Source organism: Arachis stenosperma, chromosome 1, assembly GCF_014773155.1.
Source record: "Arachis stenosperma cultivar V10309 chromosome 1, arast.V10309.gnm1.PFL2, whole genome shotgun sequence".
Taxonomy (NCBI): Eukaryota; Viridiplantae; Streptophyta; class Magnoliopsida; order Fabales; family Fabaceae; genus Arachis; species Arachis stenosperma.
The window spans coordinates 4,110,302-4,124,934 of NC_080377.1; the positions used below are offsets into that span (position 1 = coordinate 4,110,302).

The window sequence follows — 14,633 nt, forward strand, 5'->3', positions numbered from 1 at the left end:
TATAAATAAGTAATTCTAATAATTTTGTTATATATATTTAAAACATATTTATGAAGAAAATATATAAAATATTTAATGAATTTATTTAATATGTTATAATTTTAATATCATGAAATAAATAAATAAATTTTAAAATAATTTATTTTTATAATATATAAAGATTTTTTGGTTATTATAAATATTAAAGTAATTTTATACAATAATAGGTGTAAAAATTAAGAAAAAATATTTTTAAAAAAATATTTAAAATTTTATTTAATCAAAAGTGATTGATAATAATATTTTTTAATTTAAAAATTATTACTTATTTTTAATTTTAATAATTTAATTATTTATTTTATTTTTAAATAAAAATAAATTTATATAATAATTTTATATACTTAAAATTATTAACTTTAATTTAAATAAGTTGGAAGCCAAGGCCTATGCTTGCCCCTTGCATCCGTCCGCAGTTACTTGAGGATCACTCTTTCTATCTAATTTTTTGTCTGGGTTATGTTTTATATTACAATTCCAAATTAAACTTTCTTTTAAGGTTGATTGTAGTAGTTGATATCTTTTGTGACCATATTTTCCTATAAATATGCTTGAAAAGTGTGCATGATATTTTGAGCCTAGCTATACTGGTGAACAATGACTTCTCAGCTTCCTTTCCATCTAAATCGCTTTGCTTTCAAGTTTCACCTTCAATGTTCTCGGGTTTCTTTGTGGGGTATGCTTGTAATTTTGTATATGACTTTCGTTATCTTGTTTATTTAATTATATATTTGATCTGATTTGATTTACATAGTATTGAATATTATATGTAATTTAAGTGGTAAAGTCTTCATTTAAAATTCCAAATCTTTACACCTTAAGAAGTGATTTTAGTATATATTAAATAATAATCATTCAAGTGTCTTTAAAAGTATCCGTTTAAACTTTTGAAATAAATAATTTATGATATGATGATATTAGAATTTTTATAATTAAAAATTTTAAAAAAGGAATGAAGCAGAAATTTTGCAAATTGAAAGAAAAGGGAAAAAAAATTAGTATTCTTAGAATATTTGGAAAATTTACTTAGTATTATTCATGTTTCAGTTATATATAAAAAAATTTACTTAGTATTATTCATCATTTAAAACAAAAAGTTGATGTTATATATTTTGCTATAAATAACTTGTTATGGGTAACGACACAATGAACCAATTGCTTCAAACATATATTTTCCAATAGGTACACGTTCTCACCGAATTAATGAAGTCAAACATGCCAAGAAATGTGGATTTCGTCCAATACATGCAAAATCCTCTCCAACTCTTGATTTAAAGGTGAATAAATTTCTGTTACTTTATCAGAACATTATTATTAAGGGATTTTTTAAACGTCCTTGTTAAAAAAAAATTTTGTTTATCTTTAGTTTTAGAAGAGAGCATCCGTAAAAGTTGTATAAGATAAATAATTGTTATATGTGTAATTGTCAATTTGTATTTAAAGGTAATATTAAGTACTTTCTTTAACTTAAAAAAATAGGTAGAGTATATATTTTGTTTTTAACATTTTTAAGAATATTTTTAACGTTTAATTTATTTTAATTTTATTTTTAAAGTTTTCAATAAATTTTAATTTTATTCCTTCTGTTAATTTTTTTTTTATGTTCAACGTGTAGTAGTCAATATTTTTTTTAGATTTAATTACTCTATTAGTCTTTATAGTTTTGCAAAATTTTCAATTAGGTTTCTATACTTTTTTCTTTTTAATTGGATCTCTGCACTAATTTTTTTTTCAATTTGGTCCCACTTAGTAGTAATTAGCTTAATTTTATAAGAACCAAACTAAAAAAAATTAGTGTAGAGATCTAAATAAAAAGAAAAAAAATGTAAGGACCTAATTAAAAAAAATTTGATACAAGAACTCCATTAAAAAAAAAAGTACAAAAACCTAATTAAAAATTTCGCAAAACTATAGAAACTAACAGAATAATTAAACATTTTTTTAGGAAAAGTCTAGGGGCCAGCAATTTTATTGCATTTTGGCCAGCATGTAACCAGCAGAGAAAGGTAAGCCATTGGATGAAATCTCACACCAATCTCACACCATCAAATCATCATTGATGGCTAGTTGATGACTACCAATTACAAATGTTGTTGGTCCCCTAGCATTGCTCTTTTTTTTATTTTTACCCTTTTATCTCTATCCATCCCACCACCACTGTCACCAGTCCACCATGATGATTAGTACGCACACTCTCTAAATCCTTAACCCCTAGATCTATTTATAATCCTCGAAGAGAACCTTTTTGAGATTCAGCTGATCTCCAAACTATTGTTTTCAAATAATCTAATAAACACCATAGAAACACAACAGCACACTAATTGTGCTGGTAGGATCAGAGACGATAAAGAAGATTAAAAAACAAAAATCTTTGGGTTTTTAGAGGAGTTGGTTGATTGGGAATGAAAAGAAGACAAGAAAGAGGGGAAGAAGGGTGGAGACTCAAGTGAATGGTGGTGCTAGTTTTCTTTTATATATATATATATATATATATATATATATATATTGTGAGTTATAATTTTTTATGTTATTTTCACTCTCAACTTTGCTCAGTTTTGTTCCTCTTCGTTTCGTTTCATTTCATTTGTTCTTTCACTTTTGGTTGAAATGGAGAACAACACCTTCTCTTTCTTTCCTTTTTTTTTAAAACAAAATGGCTGGTGGTTGCCGAGAGACGAACCCAACAAATTTTGTCTATGAAGACAAAATATATATAATATAATAATAATTTTTAGAAAAAAAGATAGATAGATTTATGACTTTTTTAATTTTTGACAAATATATTTTTGATAAATTTTAAATATAAAAAGTTTCTGACTTTAACAAATGAAGGACAATTTAATCATTCCGTCTATTTGTCTCTCATACACTAAACGAAACTGGCTGATGTGGTTGAAACGGTGTCCAGGTGTCCGTTACAGTGTTACGCTGGAAGGGGTATAAAATTCAACGGATAAATAGGTCCTTGAAAATAACGTCATTTTGCAAATAAAGGTCAAAGGACAAATAGACACAATCAAAACTAAATGATAAATGATTGAATTTATTAAATTTGAATAAAAAAATTTACAATTGACTTAGAATCTTCATTCTTTCTCTAAAACTGACTTCAAACAGAGCCCTATCAGCTATTTTTGAGTCGCAATCCTTGATCCACATTCACTTTTTAGAAAAGAAAGGAAGAGAATGAAGATTCTAAGGGTCACTTGCAAACATTTTTTATTCAAATTTAATAAATTCAATAATTTATCATTTAGTTTCTATTGTGTCATCAAAAGAGTCACGTTATATAATGTACAAAGTCATTTAGCAGTCACTATCCAGACGATGGAAGGGTGGAAATGACAAAAAAAACTTAATATTAGTGTGTACAGATGATTCATTAAAAAATTAAAAAATTTTGGTAGGTAGACAATGACTTTTGTGAATAATAAGCTCTATAATTGACCTAATAAAATAAAAAAAGACTTCATTCCCAAATTACCTTCTAAATATAACACCCTACTACACAGAGCTTTACGTTTAAGTTGTAGAACAGGGGTAGTGTGGTGTTACGGACCTCTAATCAATAAATACTTATGTATAATAGCGAAAAAATATAATATACTAGGAGTCTTGAAAAACAGATAAAGCAAAATCGCAAAATAAAAAGCGCAATGCTCAGGAAACAGAATTACTTGCATGCTAAGAACCTAAAGGTTATAGACATGAATAAGCAAAAGAGTGAGTAGAGAGCCAAAAATACATCATAACTAGCTCCTGACTCAGTCTGCGAAACCAAGACTGGCCGGAGAATATTTACATACATATACAAGTATCCCAAAATACCCAAAATACAGAAATAAGACCCTAACTCTCCTTTAACCTCTATGAAGGACAAAATAATCAAGTTTCTAAGAGAGAAAGCTAAGTACATATATACATAAACTGATAACCAAAATAACTCATGGATTACTCCACTTCACGAATTCAGACGCCTAGCGAGGAGCCTCTTGACCTGCATCTGAAAATAACAACACAGTATGGGGTGAGAACCGGAGGTTCTCGGCATGGTAAAAGTGCCACGCATATAATATATAAGGTCCTGGGAATGCCAGAGGCAATCCTAGAACATCGACATTCATATTAAAGCCTTAAAGTTCTAAACAGAAACCATAAAGGGGTAGGTGTTCTAAGGAAATCCAAACCCAACCTAAACCTAGCTTCAACTTTAAACCTGTCCACCTCTCCTCCGTTCCTCCATCACCAATGTTTTAGCAAAGACAAACAAACAGATAAGTTCAAGCACAAGTAGAAAGCCGGTAGTGCAAGTAACAAGTATACAATTAGCATGATATATATATATATATATATATGTATGTGGTGTAGTCTATGGTGGCCACAAGTTTTGGTGCCTATGGTGGCTATGGACTTTACAAAATGATATTTTCAACCAAATAAAATAAAAAATTAAAGCACGTTTTAGTTTTATTAATAAATAATGACATGTTTATGAGTGTAAATAAAAGAAAAAAATTAGATCATTTATCATATTTTTTGACAAAAAAATGATCTATTGTTTTTTCTCGTCGTCGGAAATGAAATCGCTACCAATGCCCAAAATTTAAAAAATGATAGTATCTAAAAATACTTACATTGCATTAATTTTTTTTCTCACATTAATAAATAATTATTTATATCTTTTATTTTTAATTAAAATAATCATTTTATTCTGCAATAAAAATTTTGAAGTCTATAGTTACTGTTATTAATTAAATTTTAATATTAGTAAAGTGAAATTTAAAATTATTAATTACAAAAAAAAGTATAAGTAGATAATGAAAATATTAATGCAATGTAAGTATTTTTAGATACTATCATTTTTTAAATTTTGGGCATTGGTAGCGACTTCATTTCCGATGACGAGAGAAAACGATAGATTATTTTTTTTGTCAAGAAATATAATAAATGGTCTAATTTTTTCTTTTATTTACACTCATAAATATGTCATTATTTATTAATAGAACTGAAACGTGCTTCAATTTTTTATTTTATTTGGTTGAAAATATCATTTTGTGAAGTTCATAGCCACCATAGGCACTAAAACTTGTGGCCACTATAGACTACACCTATATATATATATCCAGTTAAGCAATTTCAATTAACGCATAGTAGACAAAACAAACCAAATGCATATGATGTATGACTGTCCTATGGCTGATGAGTCTCATCTGTCGATTATTAAGCCAACCCGACAAGTCCAGTTTGCTAAACCTTTGGACTGTCCCCCGACGCACTTCCCCAAGAGTCTATGCATAACTTTTTTTTCATGTTATAAATTGCCCAATAGGGGTCAACCTTCCCGGGAATTTAGAGTGTCCGGTCACATCTTACGTCGTAGGGTCAATAGAGTATCGAGTATCGATCTGGAATACGTGGTGGCAGGCCACGGTACTTTACCCAAAAAAACTCGTATCTGAGATCAAATGAGTATATAATGCCACAATAACATTCATAACCATTATAAACTTTGCAAAAGCATATCATACATGCCATAAAATTATATATACTCCAATAATTCCCATTTCCATATTTGCTTCATCAATTTTCATATTTTACTTCATCGCTAAGTTATCCCAATTTCCTATTTCCATCCTAATACTAGACCTCATACTATAATTTGAGACTAAAAGGATGAAAATAGAAGTTTAGAAATTTAAAATTCGGTTTAAAAAATTCAAAATCTGGTTTTACAGAAAACAGGGCCACGCGTACGCGTAGGTAGGTGTTTAGCTCAGGACGTGTACGCATCCCCTGGTTACGTGTACGCATATAAGCCCCCATGCCACGTGTACGCGTCAGCCACGCGTACGTGTGGATGCACGATTTTTCAAATAATTTTCACCAAGTATGAACTGCAGCTTTGCCATTTTAAACCCCAAACTTTTGGCACGCATAACTTTTTCGTCTTAAAATATTTTTTTCTGTTCTTCGAACGGCGTAAACTTCACGAACCCAATTTTCATATAAAACAATTTTGAAGTCATTTGGAGGTCCGAAAGTCGAATTATGAGTCGTCGAAGTTCGGCCAAAAAACCAAATTCCACAAAATATCAAAACTCATTCTCATTAAAGAAAACCATTCTCATCTGAATATCAAACCTACAATTATTGACAAACACAACCCCCTCAACACTACAACAATCATCATGACACACCATATATCAACCAACATTTTCATACATACACTTCCCAATACACCAACAAACCATAATTCACCAATTCAAGACTCTATATATATATATATATATATATATATATATATATATGATTTTCACGTTTGGTCCAAGGCAATCCATTAGGCAAGATTGCAAGCCTCAATGCCAAAAATTCAGCATCTAGTTTCCAACTCTGAGCTTCCAATGTTCCCAATTAGCTTCATATCACATATATACACCTCACCTATATCATATCATGAATATCCATCCATACATATACACTTAATTTCAACACACATAACAAAGAAATCCAATAGGGTTTGAGGGTTCTCACCTCACCAATGGAGAATTGGAACAAGACTCGATAAGTCCACAAAGTTAATTCGATCCTAAACATCGAAATTACACAAAATTTCAATACCAAAGCCCAATGATTTTTGAAACTGTAAATGGAGAAATTGAGGAAGAAAACGTGGATTCTTTACCTTACAATGTACCGTACTTTGTAAAGTTTGACGCCGCAGACGCATAGTTGCAAACGGTGCGACGATCAGAACTTCGGATTAAAAGTTACAATGATTTGAAAATTGAAAAGGGTTAGGTTTTTGGTGGCTTATTTGCTTTCTTCAATCTCTCTTCTCGGCGTGCTGGAAGGAAGCAAATGAATGGGAAATGGCTGAAATAATAATTATATATGTTGGGTCCTGGGTCCGGTTTGCGTCTGGTCTAATCGGTTTAGTTTGTTTGGCTCAATTTTGGGACAAATTTTTTAAAATTAGTGTCAAAATTCTCGTTTTGAAGAGTTCTATCCTATTTTAATATAGATTTACATTTCTAATTTTTCTAATTAAAATTTGATTTATTGACTAATTATTTACTAATTTTAGCGGGGTTTACGCTAAACTATACCATTAGATAACTATCCGCACACCTAGTGAATTAAACATTCGACATAACTATTGTTCATATTGTATAGTACTCTTATTGTCTATTTATACTTTTTCAAAATTAAAGTATATATTTATCTATCGTATAAAAATTTATGTGTATTTTTGTTTATTCTTCCTTAATTAATTCGTAATTAATGTTTGATTTGTATGAAAGGAGGTGGAAACAAAGGAAATAAGAGAGAAGATAAAAGTGGTGAAATGTATGTTGGGGTCAATGGAAGATGGAGAAATAAGCGTGTCAGCATATGACACTGCATGGGTTGGTCTGGTTAAAGATGTTAATGACGGAAATGCCCCTCAGTTCCCTTCCTGTCTTGAATGGATTGCCAATAATCAACTTCCAGATGGTTCTTGGGGTGATGCTAATTACTTTTCACCGCGTGACCGTCTTCTTAATACCCTCGCCTGTGTTATTGCTTTCACTCAATGGAATTTGCACCCCCAAATGTGTCACAAGGGTAACTTTATTCTTACATATAATTTATGTGATTGAATAATGTTTTTTATACTCAATGAATTTCATTATAACATTATTATGTCATAATATTATCACGTACAGGGCTCACATTCTTTAAGGAAAATCTAAGCAAGATTGAAGATGAGAGTGCCGCAGAAGATCTAGTTGGTTTTGAATTTACTTTACCTTCTCTTCTTGACTTGGCTCGAAGTATGAATATTGAAGTGCCGGATGATTCTCCTGTCTTGAAAGAATTATCAGCTATCAGAGATCTCAAGCTCAAAAGGTATCGCATACATGTTTGGTTAAGAGGAAGTAGAGGAACTAATTTTTAGTTAGTTAACATTATTCACGGTTAGAGTTTAAGTTGATAGTTTAGAATTTAGATCTGGGTGTGTAGTTCAAATATTATTTTGTTACAAATATTTTATTTGTATGGGAATCAAATATACCTAAGGGAAATGTAGAAATTAAAATGATAGTATTTTGATTTTATAGAATCAAATTTGATTGAGAATAACTTTTCAAATTTTGAACAGCATATGATATTTTCATCTTAAAATTCTTAGAAATTATTTATAATTTCTCTAACCACACACACCCAGAGTTTAATTTAAGATCTAAATTTAAAATAAATAATTAGGTGATGGTGACAACAAAACTTGGTTATCTAGCATTATTTTTTGAGTAGTTCTTTTTTCAACTTTTTATTATTACTTGAGAGTAATATTTTGAAAATTGGTCTGAACTTGTCGGTTCAATTAGGTTAATCAAAAACTGATTATTAAATTAGTTTGGTTCAAACAAAAATCAGTTGAGAATGAACTGATCAAAAATTAAAAAAATTGATAAAAAAATTTGATTAATCGGTTTAATTTTTAAGTAGTTAATCAATCTAAAATAATAAAAATAAAAAAAATCAATTTTTTAAAAATATTTATTTTATATATAAATATACTATTCTATTCTAATCAGTTCATTCTCAATTAAATCTTTAAATTTTTAAATCTTTAACTTTATCACTTCAATGATCAATTTAATTTTCAGAACTTTACTGGAGAAAATATCATTATTAATTGAGAAATCGAAAACTAAACCGATATGATATATGTATCTATATTCTATATACTACTTGAATGTTTAGAATACCAATAGAGATTATGCATAAGGTGCCCACATCAGTACTCTATAGTTTGGAGGGAATAATGGTAAATTTGGAGTGGAAACAACTTTTGAAGTTGCAGTCAAAAGATGGTTCATTCTTATTCTCTCCAGCGTCCACAGCCTACGCTTACATGCAGACCAAAGATGAAAATGCTCTCAACTATCTCCACAACACTGTTCACGTTTGTAATGGTGCAGGTAATTAACAACACTACCCATATAACACTCTCTCTTATAATTAACTTTAAAGTGTATGTTTGTAGAATTTATTTGACAAAAAAAAAATGAAAGAATTGATTTTAAAGTGAAGTTATTTGTGTTTGAAATTTTGCATGTCTAAAAAATGTAGTCTCTAATGACTTTATGTTTTGGTAGCTTCGGTGACTATGTGTGTCAATACTACAAAGTTAATTCGTAAAGACAATTTTACTTTTTTATCTTTTTCGTTGAGGAATTTTTAAAGCAATAAAACAACACTTAAAACACTAATGAGAAAAAGTTACAAAATATATGTTACAAAAAAGGATCATCTCAATACAAAAAAAGAAAAAGAAAAAGTTGGATCATCTTCTTCATCACTCATCTTCTACCTCAGATGTCTTCTCTATTAAACTTCATTGGAATTCAGAAAATCATCATTGACCAAATTTAAATCATATTAGTTAAAAACTTCAAATCATATTAGTGCTAGATTTTCTAACAATTATTAAATCTATAAGATTTTCATTTATTGCAAATAGTGAAGCCAAAATCTTCTTTATTTTCTTCCGTGTTCTACTTCAAGTGGTCTTCCCCAACACCTAAATTGCCTTCCATGAATCTTAAACAAAATATCACTATAAAAAAGTTGTTGGATACTTTTGAATTTACTGGCTAATTTATTAAAAAAATCTCTTGGTTACTTGTTTACTCAGTTCCAAACTCTGTATCCCATAGACTTGTTTGAGCGGAGTTGGACAGTTGATCGTTTGGAACGTCTCGGCATTTCAAGATATTTTGAGCCGGACATTAAAGATTTTATGACGTTTATCTCAAGGTAAGTTCATGGGATTATTTGATTTAGATTTTCAGTGACTTCAAATATGGAAAATTATATAATTTCAGATATTGGACCGACAAGGGTCTTGGTTGGACAAGAGATTCGGGGGTTCCAGATATTGACGATACAGTAATGGCATTTAGGTTACTTAGGTTACATGGTCACCGAGTTTTACCCGGTAACTTTTATTATTCATATATAGAAAATAAAACAAAAAACTATTTTCTACATTTTACTAAATTGTATTTTAATTAAGGTTTAATTATTCTATTAGTTCCTATAGTTTCGCAAAATTTTCAATTAGGTTCCTTGTACTTTTTTTTTCCTTTAATTGGATTCCTACACTAATTTTTCTTTCAATTGAGTCCTTATACTTTTTTTTTCTTTTATTTGAGTCCTTGCACCAATTTTTTTAGTTGGATCCTTATATAATTAAGTCAATTACTATTAAAAAGGACCTAATTGAAAAAAAAATTGGTGCAAGGACCCAATTAAAAAGAAAAAAAAAATATAGAGACCTAATTGAAAATTTTGCGAAATTATAAGAACCAACAGAGTAATTAAACCTTTAATTAAATACAAATATGATTATATATAATATATGGTTCCAGAAATGATTAAAGTTATTAAATTTGGTAGATGCACTGAAGCATTTTGAGAAAAATGGTGAGTTCTTTTGCTTTCCCGGAGAAACAAATCCGTCAATGTCAGCAACATACAATCTTTATAGAGCTTCTCAGGTGCTTTTTCCTGGGGAAATGATTCTTCAGGATGCCAAATATTTTTCCTTCAAATTCTTATCAGAGAAGCGTGCCTCTAATGAGATATTTGATAAATGGATCATCACAAAAGATTTAATTGGCGAGGTATGTTCTAATATCATTCCCTTTAGTTAAATTTGGTCATAAATTATATTTTTACTCTTTAAATCAATGCCACTCTTTTTCTGATGGTAATAAATAATCTTTATAGGTGAGTTACGCGTTGGATGTGCCTTGGTATGCAAGTTTACCGAGATTGGAGACAAGATTTTACATAGAACAATATGGTGGTGAAAACGTTGTTTGGATTGCAAAGACACTTTACAGGTAAACATTCTTTAATCGGTGAACCAATAAAAAGTTAAAAGGAAATAGATATTTTTGTCATCTTCATTTGAGTAGTTGCCTTTATTCATTTATGTATTTGTTTATTGTGGGCAGGTTGCCTAGTGTGAACAACGAGATTTATGTTGAACTTGCGAAATTGGATTACAACAAGAGTCAAGCAGTGCACTCTGCAGAATGGGAGAAAATCCAACGGTGAGGCACTCAATTATTATTTTATAAGATGTGTATTGAAAATTGACGTGCTTCTAAATTTTGCAATGGAAATTCTTAGATGGCACTCGGAAACAGGATTGCAGGAATTTGGAGTGAGCAAAGAGAGTCTTCTCCAAGCTTATTTTGTGGCAGCAGCTTGCATATTTGAACCTCAAAGGTGGTTAGAGCGACTCGCATGGGCTAAAACCGTAACTTTGATTCAGGCATTCAAGTTCCATATCAACCATGATGAAGCAAGAAAGTTCATTCTAGAACAACTCAATAACAACTTTAACCGACAGGACTTGTCAAACAGGTAAATAAATATTAGAGAAAAAGATAAATAAATCTTTAACTTTTTGGTTTACTGATATTTAAGTTTTCGAGAATTTAAAAATAAATTTAAATTTTTTACTTTCTCAAAATCTAGACACATCGATCCCTCTGTTCACTTGGAGATCCAATGAAAAAATTAAATGTAACTTCCATTGTACTGACTTGGCTAATATACAAATGTACGCGTGAAAGAATTTTAAAATGAGACAAATTAAACTCAGAGATCGATATGGTTAGATTTTGAGAAGGTTGAGAATTGCTAGAGACATACCTTTTATCGATATTAACCAATATTTTTAGTTAATACTTTATTTTTATACACTTTTATACACTTAGGAGTTAAACTTTAGTATTTAGGGTTTAAAATGGAGTATACAAAACATAGAATGTTTGGCCAAACGTTGGTCAAAGATAATACTTTTAGAGAAAGTTTAAGAAACCAACAATTTTATTAAAATTTGGCCAACATGTAACTATCAAAAGAAAAATAATCAATTCTACATCCTTAAATGTAATCTCATACCATTAAAACTATTAATGTTGTTACAAATTATAAAATTTTCTGGCCTCTAGCACTCCTCGTAATTTTCTTTGTCAGGTAACATTGCTCTTTATTCTATTATACATCTTTTAGAAACTTGATTGTGTGGTAAATATGCAACCCATGCTGCAGGAGGCTTGATAAGATCAACAAAAACGAGCAACTTCTTGGGATTTTGCTGATAACTCTTGACTATCTTGGATTGGAGTTCTTTCGAAATCATGGACAGAAAATTTCCCATCATTTGAATCAAATTGTGAGTTTTTATTTATTTATTTCTTGTGATTAGAACACAACAAAATTTACAGTTTGTTTAGTTTAACAAAACATGTTTTTGTTTTTATATTGTGAAAGGTAAAGGAAGAAAATTTGTATTTTTTACAAAATCTTAAATAAAAAATATTAGTCTCTTTTGAAAATTTGTTATTCCTGAATTGGTCAGTGGCAGAGTTGGTTGTTTAGTTGGCAAAACGAAGGAAGCAGCTCCAAAAGAGAAGCAGAGTTGATTGTGCAAACTATAAATTTAATGGCTGGTGATTGGTTACAAGAGCTACAGCTAAATCCTCAGTACCAAATATTACTCAAAGCCACTAACAAAGTCTGCCATAAGCTCAAAGATTATCAAAGTGAGAAGGGAAAAAATGAACTGAGTATTGCAACCAAAACCACCACTACACCAGAAATAGAATCAGAAATGCAAGAGTTTGTGCAAATAGTGCTCCAAAATTCCCAAGATGGCATTAAGAGCTCATTCTTCTTGGTGGCCAAGAGTTTTTACTATGTTGCATATTTTGACTCTCAGACCATTATGTCTCACGCTGACAAAGTTCTATTTCAGAAAGTGATGTAATAAATTAACATATTTTACTTTTTCAGTGGAATATATAGACCTTGAACCTTTTAAAATGGGAACCCTATATGCAATAAAATAAACCATCACAGGCATGGACATTTATATTTTCTTCCACTCATTCACAATAGTCTAATTTTTACTATACATTATTCTACAATATTGCACTCATTCACAAAAACTATGAATTGCTTCCTGCTTAGTTGGATTTTGGGGAGGTGCTCTATTTATTGCACAACTCCTCATCACTAGATATAACTAATATATAGTTGTAATAGCAGATTGAAACTTTAATAATTCGATTTACTTTTAAAACGATTTATGAAATTTTTTATGATTGGAACTTGTAAAAACTGTGTATCACAGATTAGCTTTATTTAGCAAGACTGATTCCCTCAAAAGTAAAACTATTTAGAGTTACTATTCATTAAAATAATATTTTATTAATGACTAGTAAAAGAAACTTTTTGAATCATATAAGGAAAAATATATGGAACCAAGAGATGATTAGCCAAAAAGTAAACAATTTAACTAATTTATAATTATATTTAATTAATTGTATTTGTTTTTAATTTATAATATTTGATATTAATTGCTTCTCATCTCAAATTAAAATTCTGAATGATATGTTGGAGAATTAGGGGAAGGGATCACGAAATTCTGCTTCCAACAATCCTGATTTGTAGTATATAAAAAAATTTATAAATTATATAAAAGAACATCCATTTAGTATGAAAAAAAAATATTCTGATACTTAATAGAAGAAACATCCTAAGCCTAACATAAGCACCATTCACATAGAGGTTTTGGATTCACCCGGAGTCATTTGGTTGGTTTTTTGGCTAATACCCTATTGATTTCCTAGTATTGTTGATCATATAATTACCGAGTTGGTACAATTTTGATCGATATTCTTTGCTCTAATAAATTGTACCAAAATATTTTAGAATTAAAATAATTTATTGTATCAATGTCATAAACACTAATATATAAATTAATTAATCAGATAAACTGAAAACATGTATTCAAATAATTATCACACTTAATTATCCTTCAAAAAATAATATTATCCACAAATTCTATCTTATCACTTATTTAAGGTTCAACCATCACTCTCTCTATCCATTCTTATCACATATTCATTATCATCCTCATCAAAGCTAAGAAAGAAAAGAGAGAATCGTCTTTTGTTATTCCAAGCTTAAGTCATCAAAGTTTTAAGGTTCAAATCCAAATTTCATTCCAATTAATCAATTCTCTCTTCCTCCTCTTTATATCTATACCAACTTCTTCAAGATTTGTCAACAAAATCTTCTCTTTTTTTTTTTCTCATATAATGTTTGGTCATGATGGTTCATCATTCAAGGGTGATCCATTTCTAAAATTTTCTTGTGTTATGAACTATGCTTTATGACCTGCAAGGACTAGAGAATAATAGCTTTCAAATTTTAAAGGTGAGAAAATCTCTACTTTTTTTTCTCTCTTCAAGGTTCGACCAAATTGGGTTGGTCTAGTGGTTAGTTCATCACTAGTCTTTAGAGTTCGAATCCCACCTTGTACATGCAGCAATCTATTAGTTAGTGATAAACCCTTAAATAAAGCTCTGATTCGCGACGGATTACTCATTAGCCTGCCAGATTGAAAAATACTGTCGAAAACAAAAAAAATAGTTTTCAAGGTTCAAAGGTCAGAAAATCTCTCCCTTTTTTTTCTCTTCAAGGTTCGGCCAAGACAACTCTAAAGACTTAAAAATTGTTCTTGA

The 14,633-nt window shown here is 29.7% G+C and overlaps 1 protein-coding gene across 2 annotated transcripts; it reads left to right on the forward strand.

Annotated features, from left to right (window-relative positions):
• The first annotated feature begins 631 nt into the window (after positions 1-631).
• LOC130939503 ((-)-kolavenyl diphosphate synthase TPS28, chloroplastic-like) lies at positions 632-12,912 on the forward strand. Of its 2 annotated transcripts, none has more exons than XM_057867607.1 (13): positions 632-712; positions 1,219-1,313; positions 7,338-7,641; positions 7,743-7,926; positions 8,879-9,002; positions 9,719-9,840; positions 9,909-10,021; positions 10,483-10,709; positions 10,816-10,931; positions 11,046-11,144; positions 11,224-11,460; positions 12,154-12,277; positions 12,464-12,912. In XM_057867607.1, exons 1-13 carry the CDS (start codon positions 634-636, stop codon positions 12,869-12,871), a joined length of 2,232 nt encoding a protein of 743 aa, XP_057723590.1. In that variant the 5' UTR covers positions 632-633; the 3' UTR covers positions 12,872-12,912. The 2 variants fall into 2 exon arrangements, with proteins under 2 accessions (XP_057723590.1, XP_057723595.1); XM_057867612.1 differs by having other exon boundaries at positions 8,885-9,002.
• Positions 12,913-14,633: the final 1,721 nt, after the last annotated feature.